Source organism: Panthera pardus, unplaced genomic scaffold (assembly GCF_024362965.1).
Source record: "Panthera pardus isolate Hobbes unplaced genomic scaffold, ASM2436296v1 HiC_scaffold_13, whole genome shotgun sequence".
NCBI classification, from domain to species: Eukaryota; Metazoa; Chordata; class Mammalia; order Carnivora; family Felidae; genus Panthera; species Panthera pardus.
In genome coordinates this window covers 51,579,903-51,599,567 of record NW_026526688.1, presented here as the reverse complement: position 1 = coordinate 51,599,567, position 19,665 = coordinate 51,579,903, and the positions used below count along the sequence as shown (strand labels likewise).

General features: G+C 38.4%; 1 protein-coding gene across 3 annotated transcripts in view; it reads left to right on the top strand.

Moving 5' to 3' along the window:
* PRSS51 (serine protease 51) overlaps positions 1–19,665 on the top strand; it is a 29,620-nt gene that overhangs the window by 2,331 nt on the left and 7,624 nt on the right. For 2 of the 3 annotated variants that reach the window (XM_053901098.1, XM_019440911.2), the window contains exon 4: positions 62–364. The exons of the other annotated variant lie outside the window; for it this stretch is intronic. In XM_053901098.1, coding sequence (XP_053757073.1) covers positions 62–358 — 297 coding nt within the window. In that variant the 3' untranslated portion in view covers positions 359–364. Of the gene's footprint in view, positions 1–61; positions 365–19,665 lie in introns of those variants that run through there. 3 annotated transcript variants of the gene reach the window in all.

Here is a 19,665-nt window from a genome sequence, read left to right as displayed (position 1 = left end):
TCTTGCTAGAGCTACTGTTGATTCCTTGCAGACTGTACCTTGTTCATTCTCTCATTCTCAGGGAGACAGTGGGGCACCTATGGTCTGTACTATCCATGGAACCCAGAGGCTCTTCCAAGTGGGTGTCTTCAGTTGGGGCATAAGATCTGGCTTCAGGGGGAGGCCTGGTATGTTTGTGTCTGTGACTCAATTTATTCCATGGATCCAGGAAGAGACAGAAAAGGAGAGAAAAGCCTACACCATCTCAGGAGCCTGGAGAAGCTCCCTGCCTCATGTTCCACAGTACCCCTTACTGTTGGGTTTGGGTTCTCAAATGTTGCTTGTGACCATATTTACTCGTGATAAATCAAATCACTAGGCTTTAGACCAACCCTCACTTCTCCTCCTCCTTTCTTCCCTCCCATCTTTACATAAGCATCAATGGAGCATAGACTATGAGTTAGCTTCTATGCTAGACCCTGGAAGTTAGACATTCAGCTCTCCCAAATATCACAAATCTAATGAATAAAGACAAAATACAACACTAAAAAGAGGTCTTTCATCACCCCAACATTTTGTGTTGTTAAGTAACTTCTTTTACTTCTCTTATGGAACACAATATAACCTAGCTAATGACCAGCTTTAATTCTGTCAGCTCAGTGCTTTACATAGACCCCCAACACAGAGAGCTCCCCATCTGAGGTACAAATGCTTTCATCTACTGGGCCATTTATGAAGGAAGGTCTATGGTAGAGTAATGATCAGGGGTTTCTTGTCCTGTTTGGAGTTGAAAGTGGGATGATTATGACTTGGGACTTAAAGACCACACCTTTCTTTCCCTCCCCTTAATATATGCAAATAAAAAGTTAGCATAATGAAGTGGCTTGGAGGAATCAGCAAAATCATCCCTTTCCATAGACATGGATAACTGAATAAGGGCCACTCTTGAGTAGCCAAAGTCATTACTCATAAAATGAGAAAGGATAAAAATTCAAGGCAAGAAAGTCAGAGAAAACAGAATAGCTTGTGTGGCCAGATTATAATACAAAGTATAAGAATTTGTTTTTAGAAAATTGTGAGACAATGTTTAAAGATCAGGGCTATAAAGTGAAATCAGGGACGAGTAATAGGGTCTTTTCTAGGTCCTTCCTTGGTTAAGTCTACCTGGCATAGACATGATCAGAATTAGCAGATGCAAAGAAGACAATCAACCACATGCAGTCCCACTGGAGTCCATAAGGAGAAACACATTAGTTCATTCAGATACCTTGTGAATACTGAACATGTATCAGGCACTGGAAAGGTATAAGGATGTAAATGATGTAAAGTTGATGTGTTCAAATGTGTATGAGTCACAATCATATGGCCACATCCAAATTTATGAATATTTTAAAGGGTCTCATAGTGATTAGTTTCATGGGATATTATTATTTTACTAAGAGTTCTCCAGAAAAATAGAAAAAAATTGTGTGTAGGGCAGGGGAGGGAGAAAACTAGAGCTTTATTTAAGAAACTGGGTGGGGGGAGAGCGCCTGGGTGGCTCAGTTGGTTAAGCATGTGACTTCGGCTCAGGTCATGATCGCAGGCATGTGAGTTCGAGCCCTGGGTACCACTTGTGAGTTCAAGCCCCACTTCAGGCTCTGTCAGCACAGAGTCTGTGTCTCCCTCTCTCTCTGCCCCTTCCCCTTCACACTCTGCCTCTCTCTCTCTAAAAAATAAATAAACACTAAAGAAAAAGAAAGATATTGGGGGACACCTGTTTGGCTCAGTTGGTTGGGCATCCATCCCTTGATTATAGCTCAGGTCAGTATCCCAGTGTAGTGGGATTGAGCCCACATCAGGCTCTGTGCTACATGTGGAGCCTACTTAAGATTCTCTCTCTATCTCTGTCTGTCTCTCTCTCTCTGACTCTCTCCTCTCTTCCTCCTCCCCTGCCCCTCTCCCCTGCTCTCTCTCTCTCTCTCTCTCTCTCAAATAAGTGAATAGAATAGAATAGAATAGAATAGAATAGAATAGAATAGAATAAATTGGCACATGCAATTATGGGGGCTGGTAAGTCTGAACTCTGTATGGGAGACCAGAAGACTAGAGGCCCAGGGAAAGATTGATGCTGCAGTCAGGAGTCTGAGGAAAGTCTGGAGGAATAATTCCTTTCTCCTCAGGGGACCTAAGTATTTTCTCTTAACTGATTAGATGAGTCCCATCCACATTATGTAAGGTAATCTGTTTTACTCAAAGTCTACTGATTTCAATGTTAATCAGATCTTTAAAAAACCAAAAACCTCCACATCAACATCTAGACTTGTGCTTTACCAAACAACTAGATACTATAAGGTACCCAAGTTGACAGATGAAATCATCACATTGATAAAGTGTCATCTCTTAGAGCTGCTGAGAAAAACATAATATAGGCTACTTCTCTTTGCAGTTCAACAAAATGTAACTCACACCAAATATTAAATGATAAAAAAGAAGGAATCTGAAATGCTCTTATAATACTAAAACACCACACTTCTTGATGCCATTTATCCTACAGATGGAGGGACTTGTGAGATCTTCTCTGTCATGCCATTGAGAGATACTTCCCTGTTCTGTTTCTAGTCTTCTCAGGCTATTATGCTTTCCCTGGAAGGTCCTTGGGGTTTGCATCTATGAGGTTACTCTTAATTTTGCTGCTTATATATTAGGACAGTGTTTCAGATACCCACTAGAATTAACCTGGATGTCTGGTAAAAATGCAGATTCCTGGACTTTATCTCAGGTTTACAAAATTAGGAGCTCTAGGGGTAAGGTTCAGGGCATATTCATTAAGAAGTTCTCTGAGTCATTCTTTTGAAATTTTTGTTTTTATTTTATTTTTATTATTATTTTTTATTTTAGAGAGAGAGTATGCGTGGGAAGGGGAGAGGGGAAGAGAGACAGAAAGAGAGAGAGAGAGAGAGAGGGAGGGAGGGAAGGAGGGAGAGAGAGAGAGAGAGAGAGAGAGAGTCTTAAGCAAGCAGGCTCCATGCTCAGTGCAGAGCCCAACACAGGGCTCAATCCCATGATCCTGGGACTATCACCTGAGCAGAAGTCAAGAGTCAGATGCTCAATTTATTGAGCCACCCAGGCACCTCAATTCTTCAAAAACATTTATTTTATTTTATTTTTAATTTTTTAAAATTTACATCCAAATTAGTTAGCATATAGAGCAACAATGATTTCAGGAGTAGATTCCTTAGTGCCCCTTACCCATTTAGCCCATCCCCCTCCTACAACCCCTCCTGTAACCCTCAGTTTGTTCTCCATATTTATGAATCTCTTCTGTTTTTTCCCCCTCCCTGTTTTTATATTATTTTTGTTTCCCTTCCCTTATGTTCATCTGTTTTGTCTCTTAAAGTCCTCGTATGAGTGAAGTCATATGATATTTGTCTTTCTCTGACTAATTTCACTTAGCATAATACCCTCCAGTTCCATCCACATAGTTGCAAATGGCAAGATTTCATTCTTTTTGATTGCCAAGTAATACTCCATTGTGTGTGTGTATATATATATATATATATATATATATATATATATATATCACATCTTCTTTATCCATTCATACATCGATGGACATTTGGGCTCTTTCCATACTTTGGCTATTGTTGATAGTGCTGCTATAAACAGGGGGGTGCATGTGCCCCTTCAAAACAGCACACTTGTATCCCGTGGATAAATGCCTAGGAGTGCAATTGCTGGTGGTAGGGTAGTTCTATTTTTAGTTTTTTGAGGAACCTCCATACTGTTTTCCAGACTGGCTGCACCAGCTTGCATTCCCACCAACAATGCAAAAGAGATCCTCTTTCTCCGCATCCTCCCCAACATCTGTTGCTGCTTGAGTTCTTAATGTTAGCCATTCTGACAGGTGTAAGGTGATATCTCATGGTGGTTTTGATTTGTATTTCCCTGATGATGAGTGATGTTGAGCATTTTTTCATGTGTTGGTTGGCCATCTGGATGTCTTCCTTGGAGAAGTGTCTATTCATGTCTTTTGTCCATTTCTTCACTGGATTATTTGTTTTTTGGGTGTTGAGTTTGATAAGATCTTTATAGATTTTGGATACAGACCCATTATCTGATATGTCATTTGCAAATATCTTCTCCCATTCTGTCGGTTGCCTTTTAGTTTTGCTGATTGTTTCCTTCGCTGTGCAGAAGCTTTTTATTTTGGTGAGGTCCCAGCAGTTCATTTTTGCTTTTGTTTCCCTTGCTTCCGGAGACGTGTTGAGTAATAAGTTGCTGCGGGCAAGATCAAAGAGGTTTTTGCCTGCTTTCTCCTTGAGGATTTTGATGGCTTCCTGTCTTACATTGAGGTCTTTTATCCATTTTGAGTTTATTTTTGTGTATGGTGTAAGAAAATGGTCCAGGTTCATTCTTCTGCGTGTTGCTGTCCAGTTTCCCCAGCACCACTTGCTGAAGAGACTGTCTTTATTCCATTGGATATTCTTTCCTGCTTTGTCAAAGATTAGTTGTCCATACGTTTGTGGGTTCATTTCTGGGTTTTCTATTCTGTTCCATTGATCTGAGTGTCTGTTCTTGTGCCAGTACCATACTGTCTTGATGATTACAGCTTTGTAGTACAGCTTGATGTCTGGGATTGTGATGCCTCCCGCTTTCGTTTTCTTTTTCAAGATTGCTTTGGTTATTTGGGGTCTTTTCTGGTTCCATACCAATTTTAAGATTATTTGTTCTAGCTCTGTGAAGAATGCTTGTGTTATTTTGATAGGGATGGCATTGAATACATAGATTGCTTTGGGTAGTACCAACATTTAAACAATATTTGTTCTTCCTATCCAGGAGCATGGAATCTTTTTCCTTTTTTTTTTTTGTGTCTTCTTCAGTTTCTTTCATAAGCTTTCTATAGTTTTCAGTGTATAGATTTTTCACCTCTTTGGTTAGATTTATTCCTAGGTATTTTATGATTTTCTTGTGCAACTGTAACTGGGATCGATTCCTTGATTTCTCTTTCTGTCGCTTCATTGTTGGTGTATAGGAATGCAACCGATTTCTGTGCATTAATTTTATATCCTGCAACTTTGCTGAATTCATGAATCAATTCTAGCAGTTTTTTGGTGGCATCTTTTGGGTTTTCCATATAGAGTATCATGTCATCTGTGAAGAGTGAAAGTTTGACCTCCTCCTGGCCAATTTGGATGCCTTTTATTTCTTTGTGTTGTCTTGTTGCAGAGGCTAAAACTTCCAATACTATGTTGAATAACAGTGGTGAGGGTAGACATCCCTGTCTTGTTCCTGACCTTAGGGGGAAAGCTCTCAGTTTTTCCCCATTGAGGATGATATTCTCATTGGGTCGTTCATATATGGCTTTTCTGATCTCGAGGTATGCTCCTTCTACCCCTACTTTCTTGAGGGTCTTTATCAAGAAACAATGCTTTATTTTGTCAAATGCTTTCTCTGAATCTTTGGAGAGGATCATATGGTTCTTGTCCTTTCTATTATTGATGTGATGAATCACGTTAATTGTTTTGCAGCTATTGAACCAGATCTGCATCTCAGGTATAAATCCTGCTTGGTTGTGGTGAATAATTTATTTATTTATTTATCTATTTTTGGGACAGAGAGAGACAGAGCATGAATGGGGGAGGGGCAGAGAGAGAGGGAGACACAGAATCAGAAACAGGCTCCAGGCTCCGAGCCATCAGCCCAGAGCCTGACGCGGGGCTCGAACTCACGGACCGCGAGATCGTGACCTGGCTGAAGTCGGACGCTTAACCGACTGCGCCACCCAGGCGCCCCTAATTTTTTTAATGTATTGTTGGATCTGGTTGGCTAGTATCTTGTTGAGGATTTTTGCATCCATGTTCATTAAGGAAATTGGTCTATAGTTCTCCTTTGTAGTGGAATCTCTGTCTGGTTTTGGAGCCAAGGTAATGCTGGCTTCATAGAAAGAGTTTGGAAGTTTTCCTTCCATTTCTATTTTCTGGAACAGCTTCAAGAGAATAGGTGTTACTTCTTCCTTAAATGTTAGGTAGAATTCCCCTGGAAAGCCATCTGGCCCTGGACTCTTGTTTTTCGGCAGATTTTTGATTATGAATTCAATTTCCTTACTGGTTATGGGTCTGTTCAAATTTTCTATTTCTTCCTGTTTCAGTTTTGGTAGTGTATATGTATCTAGGAATTTTTCTATTTCTTCCAGATTGCCCATTTTGCTGGCATATAATTGCTCATAACATTCTCTTATTATTGTTTTTATTTCTGCTGTGTTGGTTGTGATCTTTCCTCTTTCATTGTTGATTTTATTTATTTTGGTCCTTTGCTTTTTCTTTTTGATCAAACTGGCTAGTGGTTTATCAACTTTGTTAATTCTTTCAAAGGACCAGCTTCTGGTTTCATTGATCTGGTCTACATTTTTTTTTTTTCGTTTGTTTCAATAGCATTAATTTCTGCTCTAATCTTTATTGTTTCCTGTCTTCTCCTGGTTTGGGTTTTATTTGCTGTTCTTTTTCTACCTCCTTAAGGCATAAGGTTAGGTTGTGTATCTGAGATCTTTCTTCCTTCTTTAGGAAGGCCTAGATTGCTATATACTTTCCTCTTATGCCCACCTTTGCTGTGTCCCAGAGGTTTTGGCTGTGTTATCATTTTCATTGGTTTCCATATACTTTTTAATTTCCTCTTTAACTGCTTGGTTACCCCATTCATTCTTTAATAGGATGTTCTTCAGTCTCCAAGTATTTTTTACCTTTCCAAATTTTTTCTTGTGGTTTATTTCGAGTTTCATAGTGTTGTGGTCTGAAAATATGCATGGTATGATCTCGATCTTCTTGTACTTACTTAGGGCTGTTTTGTGTCTCAGTATATGGTCTATTCTGGAGAACATCCTGTGTTCACTGGAGAAGAATGTATATTCTGCTGCTTTAGGGTGAAATATTCTGAATATATCTGTAAGTCCATCTGGTCCAGTGTGTCATTCCAAGCCATTGTTTCCTTGTTGATTTTTTGATTAGATGATCTGTCCATTGCTGCCAGTGGGGTGTTGAAGTCTCCTACTATTATGGTGTTACTATTGATGAGTTTCTTTATGTTTGTGATTAGTTGATTTATTATATATTTGGGTGCTTTCACATTTGGTGCATAAATGTTTACAATTGTCATGTCTTCTTGGTGGCTATACCCCTTGATTATCATATAATGCCTTTCTGCATCTCTTGATACAGTCATTATTTTAAAGTCTAGATTGTCTGATATAAGGATGGCTACTCTGGCTTTCTTTTGTTGACCATTAGCATTGTAGATGGTTTTCCGTCCCCTCATTTTTGATCTGAAGGTGTCGTTAGGTCTAAAGTGGGTGTCTTGTAAACAGCATATAGATGGGTCTTGTTTATTATCCATTGTGTTACCCTATGTCTTTTGAGTGGAGCATTGAGTCCACTGATGTTTAGAGTGAGTACTGAAAGATATGAACTTATTGCCAGTATGATGCTTGTAGAGTTGGAATATTTGGTGGTGTTCTCTGGTCCTTTCTAATCTTTGTTTCTTTTGGTATGTATGTATGTATGTATTTCTATATACATATATCTTTTTTTCATCTTTTCTCCCCTCAGAGAGTCCCCCTTAAAATTTCTTGTTGGGATGGTTTAGTGGTCACAAACTCCTTTAATTTTTGTTCGTCTGGGAAACTTTTTATCTCTCCTTCTATTTTGAATGACATCCTTGCTGGATAAAGAATTCTTGGCTGCATATTTTTCTGATCCAGCACACTGAATATATCCTGCCACTCCTTTCTGGCCTGCCAAGTTTCTGTGGATAGGTCTGCTGCAAACCTGATCTGTCTTCCCTTGTAGGTTAGGGACTTTTTTTCCCTTGTTGCTTTCATGATTCTCTCCTTGCCTGAGTATTTTGTGAATTTGACTATGATATGCCTTGTTGATGGTTGGGTTTTGTTGAATCTAATGGGGGTCCTTTATGCTTCCTGGATTTTGATGTTTGTGTCTTTCCCCAGGTTAGGAACATTTCCCGCTATGATTTGCTCACATAACCCTTCTACGCCTATTTCTGTCTCTTCCTCTTCTGGGACCCCTCTGATTCTGATGTTGTTCCTTTTTAATGAGGAACTGATTTCTTTAATTCTTAAATCGTGCTCTTTTGCCTTAATCTCCCTCTTTTTTTCTGCTTCATTATTCTCTATAAGTTTGTCCTATGGCTGATTCTCTGTTCTGCCTCAGCCATCCTTGCCACCACAGCATCCATCCGTGTTTGCAGCCCAGTTATAGCATTTTTTTTTAAATTTTTTTTAACGTTTATTTATTTTTGAGACAGAGAGAGACAGAGCATGAACGGGGGGTGGGGGGGCAGAGAGAGAGGGAGACACAGAATCAGAAGCAGGCTCCAGGCTCTGAGCCATCAGCCCAGAGCCCAATGCGGGGCTCGAACCCACGGACCATGAGATCGTGACCTGGGCCGAAGTCGGACGTCTAACCGACTAAGCCACCCAGGCGCCCCAGTTATAGCATTTTTAACTTCATTCTGGCTATTTTTTACTTCTTTTATCTCTGCAGAAAGCGATTCTAATCTATTTTCAACTTCAGCTAGTAGTCCTATTCTTGTGATTCTAAATTCTGGTTCAGACATCTTGCTTGTATCTATGTTGGTTAAATCTCTGGCTGTCGTTTCTTCATGCTCTTTCTTTTGGGGTGAATTCCTTCATTTTGCCATTTTGTACAGAGAAAAGGAATTAATGAGGTAGAAAAATTAAAATAAAAAAATTTAAATTAAAAAAACATTAAAATTAAAAAATTAAACACACACACACACAAATTGAATAAATGATGCTAGATCCTACATGTGTTTTGGTGTGGGTGTTGAAAGTGGCTTGACAGATTAGAGAAAAAAAGGGAGTGGATGAAAAAAAAGGAAATCGTTGGAGACTTTGAAAACAATGTACACTGAAGTATACTAAAATGAGATGATGGGAGTAAAATAGAATTTGAAAAAATTTACACAAAAGTAAAGAATATAGTATCAAAAAATTAAAGAAAAATATTTGTAATAGAAATTGAAAATAAAAATGAATTTTTTCTTTTTCTATATTCAAGAAAAAGAAAAGAAACTAAAAAGAGAAAAAAAGAAAAAGAAAAAAGAAAAAAAGGAAATCGTTTGAAAATTTGAAAAGTGAATACACTGTAGTAGACTAAAATAAAATGATGGACGTAAAATAGAATTTGAAAAAATTTACACAAAAGTAAAAAATACAGTAAAAAAATTGTAAATAAATAAATAAATAAATAAATTTAGTAAAATTTTTTTACTAAAGTAAAATTTGCTAAAGTTTACTAAAATTTACTGAAATTTTACTAAAGTAAAATTTATTTACTAAATTTATTTAGTAAATAAATAAATAAATAAAATTATTTATTTAAAATAAAAATGAATTTTTATTCTGTGTATTCAAGAAAAGAAGTGAAAAAGAGAAAGAAAAAAAAAAGAAAATCAAATAGATGGACCTGCTAACAGATTGAAATAGGACTGAAATTCCTTCGTTTTCCCCTTGAAGTCAGACTATGAAGTGCTTTATAGTCCGTAAACTAAATAGGTGGTGAGACTTGTCTTCATGAAGAGCGAGGTTGGCCCAGTTGGGCAGGGCTCAGTGCAATGGCTCTGTTCTTTACTAGATGGCACTGCTAGCCTACTGGGGTGGATTGTTGTGAGGCTCACAGGTGCATATGCGCATGCGTGGGAGTGGTGAAAATGATGTCACCCATGTACCCAGTCTGTTCTGGATAGCAATCGCGTACCTTTCCTCTGTCTTTAGCTCTCTTCCACTCCCCCCTTTTTCACTCTTCATGACCAAGCCCCAGGCAATACCTCTCTCCTGAGTTTTGTCTCATATGCGGCTGCCTTCCCTGGCCCCTTACTTCCAAAGGACTGTGGCTTTGACCTGTTCTACCCCTCTGTGGGAGGGTCTCACCGAGCAATGGCTGAATGAACAATGGCCAAGTGTCGGCTGCACCCAGGAAAGCTTGCGGGACCCTGCTGCTGCAAGTGCCCTGAGACTGTGGCCAGGTGCCAGCCTGCCCTGGAAGAAGTTCATGAGACAGTGTAGCAGCAGCGTTTCAGGGATTATGGGAAATCACAACACACATCTGACACCAGGCTTCACCCTTAATGACTTTGTTCCAGCACCAGTCTGGATGTTCTCTGGGGTCTGCTGGGACCAGGTAGCTTCAACAGTCTCTACCAAATGTCCTTCCAGCAGTGGAACCGCTTTTCCCTGTGTGGCCCGAGAAACTCCCAGACCCCACTCTGTTCCTGGGGATTCGCCCTTCCCACCAGAGCACCGCCAGGTTTTGAGCTGTGGAGTTGCAGCCTTTGTGCTCCCCTTGTTTATAATCTTAATGGAATTTCAACCCTCTCTTTCTCCTTTCTCCCTTTTTAGTTTAGTCCCTGCGGCTGTTTTGAATTTTCTACTTTCTCTCCAGCTGCTTTTGGGTAGGGGTGCTTTTTCTGTATTCTTCCCCTGGTCTCCCTCCTCTCCACCCACAAAAGTGGCTCCTTGCCTGCCCCGGCTTCTCTCTCCCCAAGTTCACCTCTCTGCGCCATGTACCTGCTGAATTCTGTGGTTCAGGTTGCGCAGATTGTTGTGTAATCCTCCAATCAGTGTTCTAGGTATGCAGGATGGTTTAATGTTGGTCTGGCCCTATTTAATGTACAGAAGACACACAAAAAACTTCCAAGCTGTTCCGCCATCTTGGCTTCTCCTATTATTGTTGAGTTTTAAGTGTACTTTGTATATTTTGGCTATCTGTCTTTTATCAGATGTTTGTTTTGCAAAGATGTCTACTTCCCCTCCCCCAGGCTGTGAGTTGTTTCATTCTCTTAACAGTGTCTTTTGCATTAGTTTTTAATCTTACTCAAGTCCATTTTAATCAATATTTTTTCTCACAGATCATGCTTTTGGTGTACCTTAAATGTAATCACTGAACCCAAGGTCACCTAGGATTTCTTATATTTTATCTTCTAGGAATGTTAAAATTTTGCATTTTACATTGATGCTTATGATCCATTTTGAGATAATTTTTGTGAGAGGCATAAAGTCTGTGTCTAGATTCAGTTTTTTGGTATTTTTGATATTTTTGTATTTTTTGAATGTCCAGTGTTTCCAGCAACATTTGTTGAAAAGACTCTCTTTTCTTCATTAAATTCTGTTTGCTCCTTTTTCAATACTAGTTGACTGTATTTGCATAGATCTATTTCTGTTCCATTGGTCTATTTGTCTACTCTTCTGTCAATACTACACTGTGCTGATTACTGTAGCTTTGCAGTAAGTCTTAAGTCCAGTAGTCTCCATTTTTCAACTTTGTGTATTGCCTTTCCAATTAAATTTTAGAAACAGATTGTCAATATTTACAAAAGAACTTCCTTGGATTTTGATTTGAATTGTGTTGAATCTATAGATTAAGTTGGGAAGAACTGAAATTTTGACACTATTGAATCTTGCTATCCACATATAGGGGATATCTCTTCATTTTATATATTTTATGTTTCTTTGATTTCTTTAATCAGAGTTGTGTAGTTTCAAAGGTTGAATTTGAATGTTAAACTAACTTTGCATTCCTAGGCTAAACTCCAATTGACTGTGTTTATTTTCCTTTTTATATATTGTTTGATTCAATTAACTAAAATCTTGCTTAAGATTTTTACATCTATGCTGGTGAGGGATATTGATCTGAAGTTTTCTTGTAATTGTCTAATTTTGATACCAGGGTAGTGCTGACCCTCATATAGAACGAGTTGGGAAATAATCCCCCCTTTTCAACTTTCTAGTAGAGTTTGTATTGAATTGGTATTATTTCTTCCATAAATGTTTTGTAGACTTCACCAGTGGGGTCATCTGGACTTGGCAGTTTCTTTGTTGTAAGATTTTTAAGCACAAATTTCATTTCTTTAATAGATATAGAGCTATTCAGATTATATATTTATTCTTGAGTGAGTTTTGGCAGTTTGGTAATTTGTATTTTTCAAAGAATTTGTCTATTTCCATCTAAGTTGTCAAATTTCTTGGCATAAAGTGTTTTCATAATGTTATCTTTTAAATATCTGTATGACCTTTATTTTCCTTTTAACATATGTCTTTTTAACATAAGATGTTGGTGATTTGTGCCATCTGTCTCTCTCTCTTTTTTCCTGATCAGTCTGACTATAGGTATATCAATTTTATTGATCTCACAGAATCAGGCTTTGGTTTACTCATTTTCTCTACTATTTTTCTATTTCATTTTTGATATCATATTTATTATTTCCTAGTTTTTACTTTTATGGATTTTCACTTGCTTGTTTCTAATTTTATAAATTGGAAGCTGAGTTCACTGGTTTGAGACTTTTGTCACTCTCTAATATAAAGATTTAGTACTATAGGTTTCCCCTAAATAATGTTTTAGCATGTTTCCCCAAATTTTAATATGTTGTAGTTTCATTTTCAGTCAGTTCAAAATGCATTCTATTTTTTCTTTTGGTTTATTCTTTGACTTGTGAGTTATGTAGAAGTGTGTTATGTGGTTTCTAAGTATTGGGCTATTTTCCAGATATTATTGTGTTATTGATTTCTAATTTAATTCCACTGTGGTCATAGCACATACATTTTGTATAACTTCAATTATTTAAAATTCATTGATACTATTTTTATAATCCAGAATATAGTCTATGTTGACAAATGCTCTGGGGTGATTGGGGGGAAAATGTATTTTGTCACTGGCCAACTGACCAAGTTGGTTGATCATATAGTTAATGCCTTTCATATAGAAATTTTTCTTCTGTCTACGTATTTTACCAATTATTGAGACAGGAGTATTGCAATCTGTGACTAAAATTTTCTATTTCTTCTTGCAATTCTATCAGTTTTTGTTTTGGATCTCTTAAAGTTGTTAGATGCACAGGGTTTATGACTGTTATTCCCTCTTAATTGGTCACTTTTTAATTATGAAATAACTTTTACTCTGGCTAAATTCTTTGCTCTAAAATCTACTTTCTCTAATAGTAATATAGCCACTCTATCTGTATTTTGACTAGTTTTAGAATGGTATAACTTTTCCCATTCTTTTACTTTTAATCAATTTCTGTCTTTATATTTGAAGTGACTTAATTGTAAACAGGATATAGTTGGGTGTCACTGTTTTACCCAAATTTGGCCACATTTACATTTTAATTGATGTATTTAAACCATTTATATTTAATGTGAATAATGATATGATTGGTTTAAGTCTAGCATCTTGCTATGTGTTTTCTATTTGCACAATTTGTTTTTCCTTTCTTTGTCCTTTTTAAAATGCTTCTTTTGAGTTAATTAAGTATTTATTATGATCCCATTGTATTATCTTTCTTTGATCACTAGCTAGAACTCTTTTTTAAAAATTTTATTTTAGTGACTGATTTAATGTTTATAGTAGGAGTTGGCAAACTATGGCCTGTGGGTCTGTTTCTGTAAATCAACTATTACTGGAAGGCATCCACACCCATTCATTTACATTGCATATGGCTCCTTTCAAGCTAAAACAGTGAAAGTGGGGCATTTGTGATAAATACTATATGGCCCACAAGTCTAAACTATTTACTATCTGCTCTTTAAAGAAAAATTTGCTACCCTGGCTTACAGTATCCATCTTTAACTTATGGCAGACTACTGTTATATAATATAACAATTCATATTTAGTATAAAAATCCTTATAATAGTACACTTCTTCCCCTCACCTTTAACCCCTATTCTATTGTTGTCATACAATTTGCTTATTTATGTTATAAACCAGAGAGGGAGGGAGAGAGAGAGAGAGACAGAATGGTTTCTAATTCTGTTTAAATAGTTATCTTTTAAAGAGAGAAAAATACAAAATCATGCGCTATCATTTAGCAGTATTCACAGTAGCTGATATTTGAGAACAATCAGTTTATTGCTTTAATGGAGTCAAAATGTAGGGATGAACATACTTTCTTCTTAGCTTCTTTGCTTCAGTCTTTCCTCATCTATGCCCACCCTCATCATTGATAAGATGGGGGTGAAGGTACTTTCTGGAAAAACTTTACTTTCCTTATCTATGGCATTCGATGGGATGAGGGTGGGGATATTTTCTGGAAAGAACTTCAGACTGTGCTCAGGGTTTACTCCTGGGTAACTTTAAATCTTCTTTTGTAATGGGAGATAAGTAGACAGTTCTAAATCTCATGTAAGAATGGTTGTGCTACATGTATATGAATAAATCATTTTGCAGTATGAAGTCTTCTGTATACTAAGAGAGGCACAGGTATCATGTATTAAAGGCCAGGAAGGAGAGAGACTTTCCTGAAGTATGTGTTGCTTTCAGGATAGGTGGAATATGAAAATGGACATTATTTGGGGGATGATATTTAAGAAGATGACCCAAAAGGAAATATTAGGGTTTTGTAGAAGCTGTAGCTTCTCTAAGAGAGGCTTATTCATACTTTATTATGTCATTAAATAGGGGAGCTCTTAAGTTGAAGTAATGGATCTTTATTTAAATTGGATAACAGACATTTGCCCAAATGTTTTATTTTATACACATTTCTCAAAGGCTTATGATATCCTAAACCTTTTCTTAACTCAAACTTTTTGACAGTAACTCTGAATATTCCTGGTGTAGCCCACAAATCCCATATCTCCACTGCTGTCTCCATTTCGTTTACCAGGCTTGACCACACTGATCTTTTCATTCTTTTAATGGGCTATGTTCTTTTTCTCCTCCAGAGCCTTTCCACAAGCTTGTCCTTTGCCTGAAGCATTCTTTACACCAGTCTTCCCTATGCTAACTCCTACTTATTAGCCAGGTCTCATTTCAAACTTCACTTCTTCAGAGAGAACCTCCCTGCCCACTCAGTATAAAATAATTTCCCTCCTACCCTTAGTTCTTTTATACACTCTCATGCTTGTTGTGTCAGACTGAATTATTGGCCCTGTCCTTCATCCCTTCCTGTGTCAATACCTTTTTCACTTACCAGGGGGAAAGTGAATACTCTGGGGGAAAGAAGAATACTCAGATCTTTCAAAGACTGTTGGATAAGTCATCGGAGATGATACTGTTACTAGGGACCCAAAATGTCATTATGGCCTCCCTGTTATAGTCCTGGCCAAGTCTGAGTCAAAGTGGGTATAACAGATTTATGGACCCCAACCAATAGATTCATTTTCCTGGTTTCTGGGTGCAAACAAAAGTGGTTGTACTTAATAGCCAGCAGAATCCTTCTATTCATTCTCTGGAACCTTTATTTATAGTTTTAAAAAAACCTGATAATACCCCTATTGATCAAGATAGTTGCCATAGTTTGGGCTCCCTAGGACACAGACTATGAGACTATGCAAGAGATTTATTAGGGAGTGCATTCAAGATAAACACCAGCAGAAGGAAGGAAGCAGGAACAGATAAAGGAAAACTTGGGCTGTGATACAATTTCAGCGAAGGCTTCAGCAACTCCATGAGGTCCTCTGAAGCTGGGATCACCTTCCACAGTTTTCCAGGTGAGGAAGCTGGAATTTTATATGCCCTGCATTGATCAGTCATTCAATGTGGGGTTCCTTTGGAAAATAATCATGACCTTGGGTGAAGAGGCTCTGTTCAGCCACAGCAATTCCCAAAGAGACTTGACAGTCGAGGAAATAAGTCAAAGAGATTCCTGAAGGGGGAATTTGAGCATCACATCACAATGTCCACTACGGTAGTTAACGAGAAGTAGTACTGCATCCTAGGTGGAATTGCCAATATCAGTGCCTTTCAGTTCACAGATACGGTCTCTGCAGAAATCCAGATGAATCATGGCAGACAATGATGTACTGCCATACATTTTATCAATTGGCAGCCCCAATTGAGCTGTTATGCCTCATGTGGCATCGTTATTACATTGTACATAGTATGCAGTTATTGATCTGGAAAATGCCTTCTTTGCCATTTCCTCTGAGAAGGAAGATTAAAATTGGTTTGCATTGACTCCAGGTCCAGAAGTATAGTAGCTCATATCCACTGTCTTGGCCCAAGACCATGTTAATTGTCTTGCTCTCTGTCACAAATAAAGTATCACATTAACCTACTATATTGATGTCATCTTGCTTATCAGACCTGGGAAATAGGAAGTAGAAAGTACTTTGAATGCCCAGATGAGACATATCACTCCAGAGGATGAAAGATAAAGATTCAGTGGCCTGATACATTGGTAAAGCTTTTAGGGGTCCAATGATCTGGACATCCTCGGGGAATCCACTCTAAGAGAAGGGACAACCTATTGCACTGTACACCTCCTATCACTGCTCCTATCACCAGCAGTTGGTGGGTCCTCCTTAGATTTTGTAGATAGCATATAATATAGTTGAAAATAATGATCCAACCCATTTATCAGTGCCTCAAAAGGTTTTCAGTTGATTGTGGGGCTCAAAGCAAGGGAAGATATTGCATTGAGTTCAAGATGCAGTACAAACTGACCTGTCACTTTGGTCATATGGTCAATAGATCCAATGGCCCTGGATCCAATTTTGAATGGCCCTGAAGGCTCATTTTCTTCCTGTTTTGGGGAGCTCAACAGAGACCTGGGTTAGTAGGTCTGAGTTAGCTCAATGAGGAAGAAGCTAACTCTTTAATGGGCTACTAAACTCCTAAAACTCCTCTTTTCAAACAAGGTCACTTTTCAACCCATGAAGCTTCCAATGTTACATAATCCCAGAGATGTTCCTTGCTTTCCCCCATTCTGTAAAAATGTAGATAATTATGGTCATGGAACTCCTCTCTCCTGGAACACTAACCATACTATTTACTGTGTCCAGCCTAAAGTAATGAGGGTTCAGGGGATTGTATGTATTCTAATACTTCTCCACTATAAGTTCCCCACCCCAGTCTAGTATCTGTGTGTGCTCATGTTACTACGGTAGATATGGACATTGTAGGGAGTCTCTGTCAAGCCAGAACAGGAGAATTGTAGACTGTTATGGATCTGAAGCAATTTGCCTCTTGCAGCAGAGAATTTGTAAAACAATTCCTGCTGTGCTACGGAGTCCTAGTAGAGAGTGAGCACCTAGCCTTGGACACCAAGTAAGTACGAGACAAGAACTTCCTATCGTAACCTACCAATTCACATGGTTTGGCAGACCAGAAACACTCCATCTTCTGATGAAACTTCAGGATTGAGCTCAAACAAGTCTAAGTAACATGAACAGGTTACTTGTGTCTTTATGTCACCTACCTCTGTTGCAACAAAACTGCTCTCTCAACTTATATATTGACTTAATAAGAAGCCCTATGCCAGATGATGACAGAGGAAAAACCCTCAGTCCTCATTCCACAGAGGGCCCTGAAGATGGACTTAGGCTGCAATACAGACCTGCTCAGGGCTGGCCTTGACGTGACAAGGAGGGGAAATAACCCTGTGGGCAGAGCTTTGAATAGTACACTTGGTCATCTCCTTTGTATGGAGAAATAGTGTTAAGTAAGGCCTCTTGGGCAGTGGTGAATAGCTTAGCTTGCTGGTCAAGGGCTTGGAAAAGGCAAGATTGAAATACCTAAGGTAAAAAGGTCTAGGTCTAAAAAGGTCTAGGTCTAAAAAGGAGGTGGATGGACCTGAGGAGAAACTTTTGTGCTTCACATAAATGCGCACTAGAGAGTATTCACTGCAGTGGAGATTCTAATCAATACAGGGAATCAATGCCTATGATGGTATCCTGAGTAACCCACAGTATGGAGTATCGTGGCCTAGAACACACACATGCGTGTATGTGTGCACACACACACGTGCAAACACACACACACACACACACACCTGAAGCTAAAGTTTCATGAAATGTTACATATCTTTCCTATATGCTAGTTACCCCCCACTAAGTTGATACCATGACTCAATAATAGGATGTGAAATGTGAATCACCATTTGAAAAACACTGATGGAAATCAATCCTAACCTTCCTTTTACATTTAAGGAAACTGAGCTCCAAAGAAGGCAAGGCTTGTGGTGCCTGGGTGGCTCAGTCAGTTAAGCGTCCAACTGTGGCTCAGGTCATGATCTCACAGCTTGTGAGTTCAAGTCCTGCGTCAGGCTCTGTGCTGACAGCTCAGAGCCTGTGCTGACAGCTCAGAGCCTGGAGCCTGGTTTGGATTCTGAGTCTCATTCTCTCTATTTCTGCCCCTCCCCCACTTGTGCTCTGTCTCTGTCTCAAAAACAAAGGCAAAGTTTTGTTAAACATCATTAGCAAATGCAGGACTAAAATTCATGTTTCCTGACTCTCAGATCAATTTCATTTTTTGGCATCTTTCTCACATTTGTTAAAGGAAATAAAAAAGAAACATTTTTGAGGTGATAAGGGCTACAAGAAAATTTGAAAAAATTTCTTTTTAGCAAACATCTAAAAATGAAGGCTAAAATTCAACAAACATCCTTCAAAGTGCATACCGATCCCATAAGAAAGTAAGGAAAAGTTTAGGAAGTCAAACACAAAACAGAAGGAGTCCAGAGTTGTTATCCAGAATTAAAGGCCAACAAGAGGTCTAGAGAATTACATTATATGAACAGGTTGCATAAATCTAGACTCTTGAATTTTAATGGTCCTGTGGGGGATAAAGACTTGAGCTTTTGGAAGGTAAGTTGTATGAACTGAGAACCATTTGCAAAGAAAGGACACTTACAGCGACACTTAAAGAATGGACACTTATAAGCTCAGGGAAAGTGTAGGCTAGGAAAACAAAAAAACTCCTCTGGCAAAAGATTGTTCTTTGTTTTAGCTTCAGTAACAGATGGGGAAGGGTTATCAGAGAAATGGTAAACATGACCCTATCCTCGTAAGTGTGTTACAGCTCCAAGTTAACTTTGTACATAGCCCAGAAAATACCAAAGTGAAAAATTAAAGTGGTCCCAGTTGTGTGTATCCCAGGAAATCTCTCAGAAAGAAGAACGACTCTCCTCTAGAGACTTGTATGTTCAGCATAGGTAGGGCTGCCAGATAAGATGCATGTCACAGGGGCGCCTGGGTGGCGCAGTCGGTTAAGCGTCCGACTTCAGCCAGGTCACGATCTCGCGGTCCGTGAGTTCGAGCCCCGCGTCAGGCTCTGGGCTGATGGCTCGGAGCCTGGAGCCCGTTTCCGATTCTGTGTCTCCCTCTCTCTCTCTGCCCCTCCCCCATTCATGCTCTGTCTCTCTCTGTCCCAAAAATAAATAAAAAACGTTGAAAAAAAATTAAAAAAAAAAAGATGCATGTCACAAAGTTAAATTTGAATTTCAGATAAACCATGAAAAAATGTTTCAGTATGCAGCATGACATATCTGAGAAATACACACAAAAGTATTAGTTGTTTATCTGAAAATCAAACTTAACTAGGTATCTTGTTTTTTCCCCCTAAACTGGCAGCTCTAATCAGAGTTCCTTACAGATGCCCACAGATTAAGTTTAGCCAGTCATGAGTTCAAAATGCAAAGTTGCTGAACTCATATAGGAAACAAGCCACCATGAGAAAGAGCAGGAAAAACAGAAGATTGTATACCTAAAGCCTTCAGATATTTAAGTTATTAGATAATGAATATAAATAATTACATTACAAAAAGGAAGGAATTGAAAACTTGAGACTACAAACAAAATACTACAAAAAATGGCCAGGCAAAATCAAAAAAGAATCAAATAGAATTTATGGAAATAAGTAGAATCAGTTGGGGCACCTTATTGGTTAAGCATCTGACTTT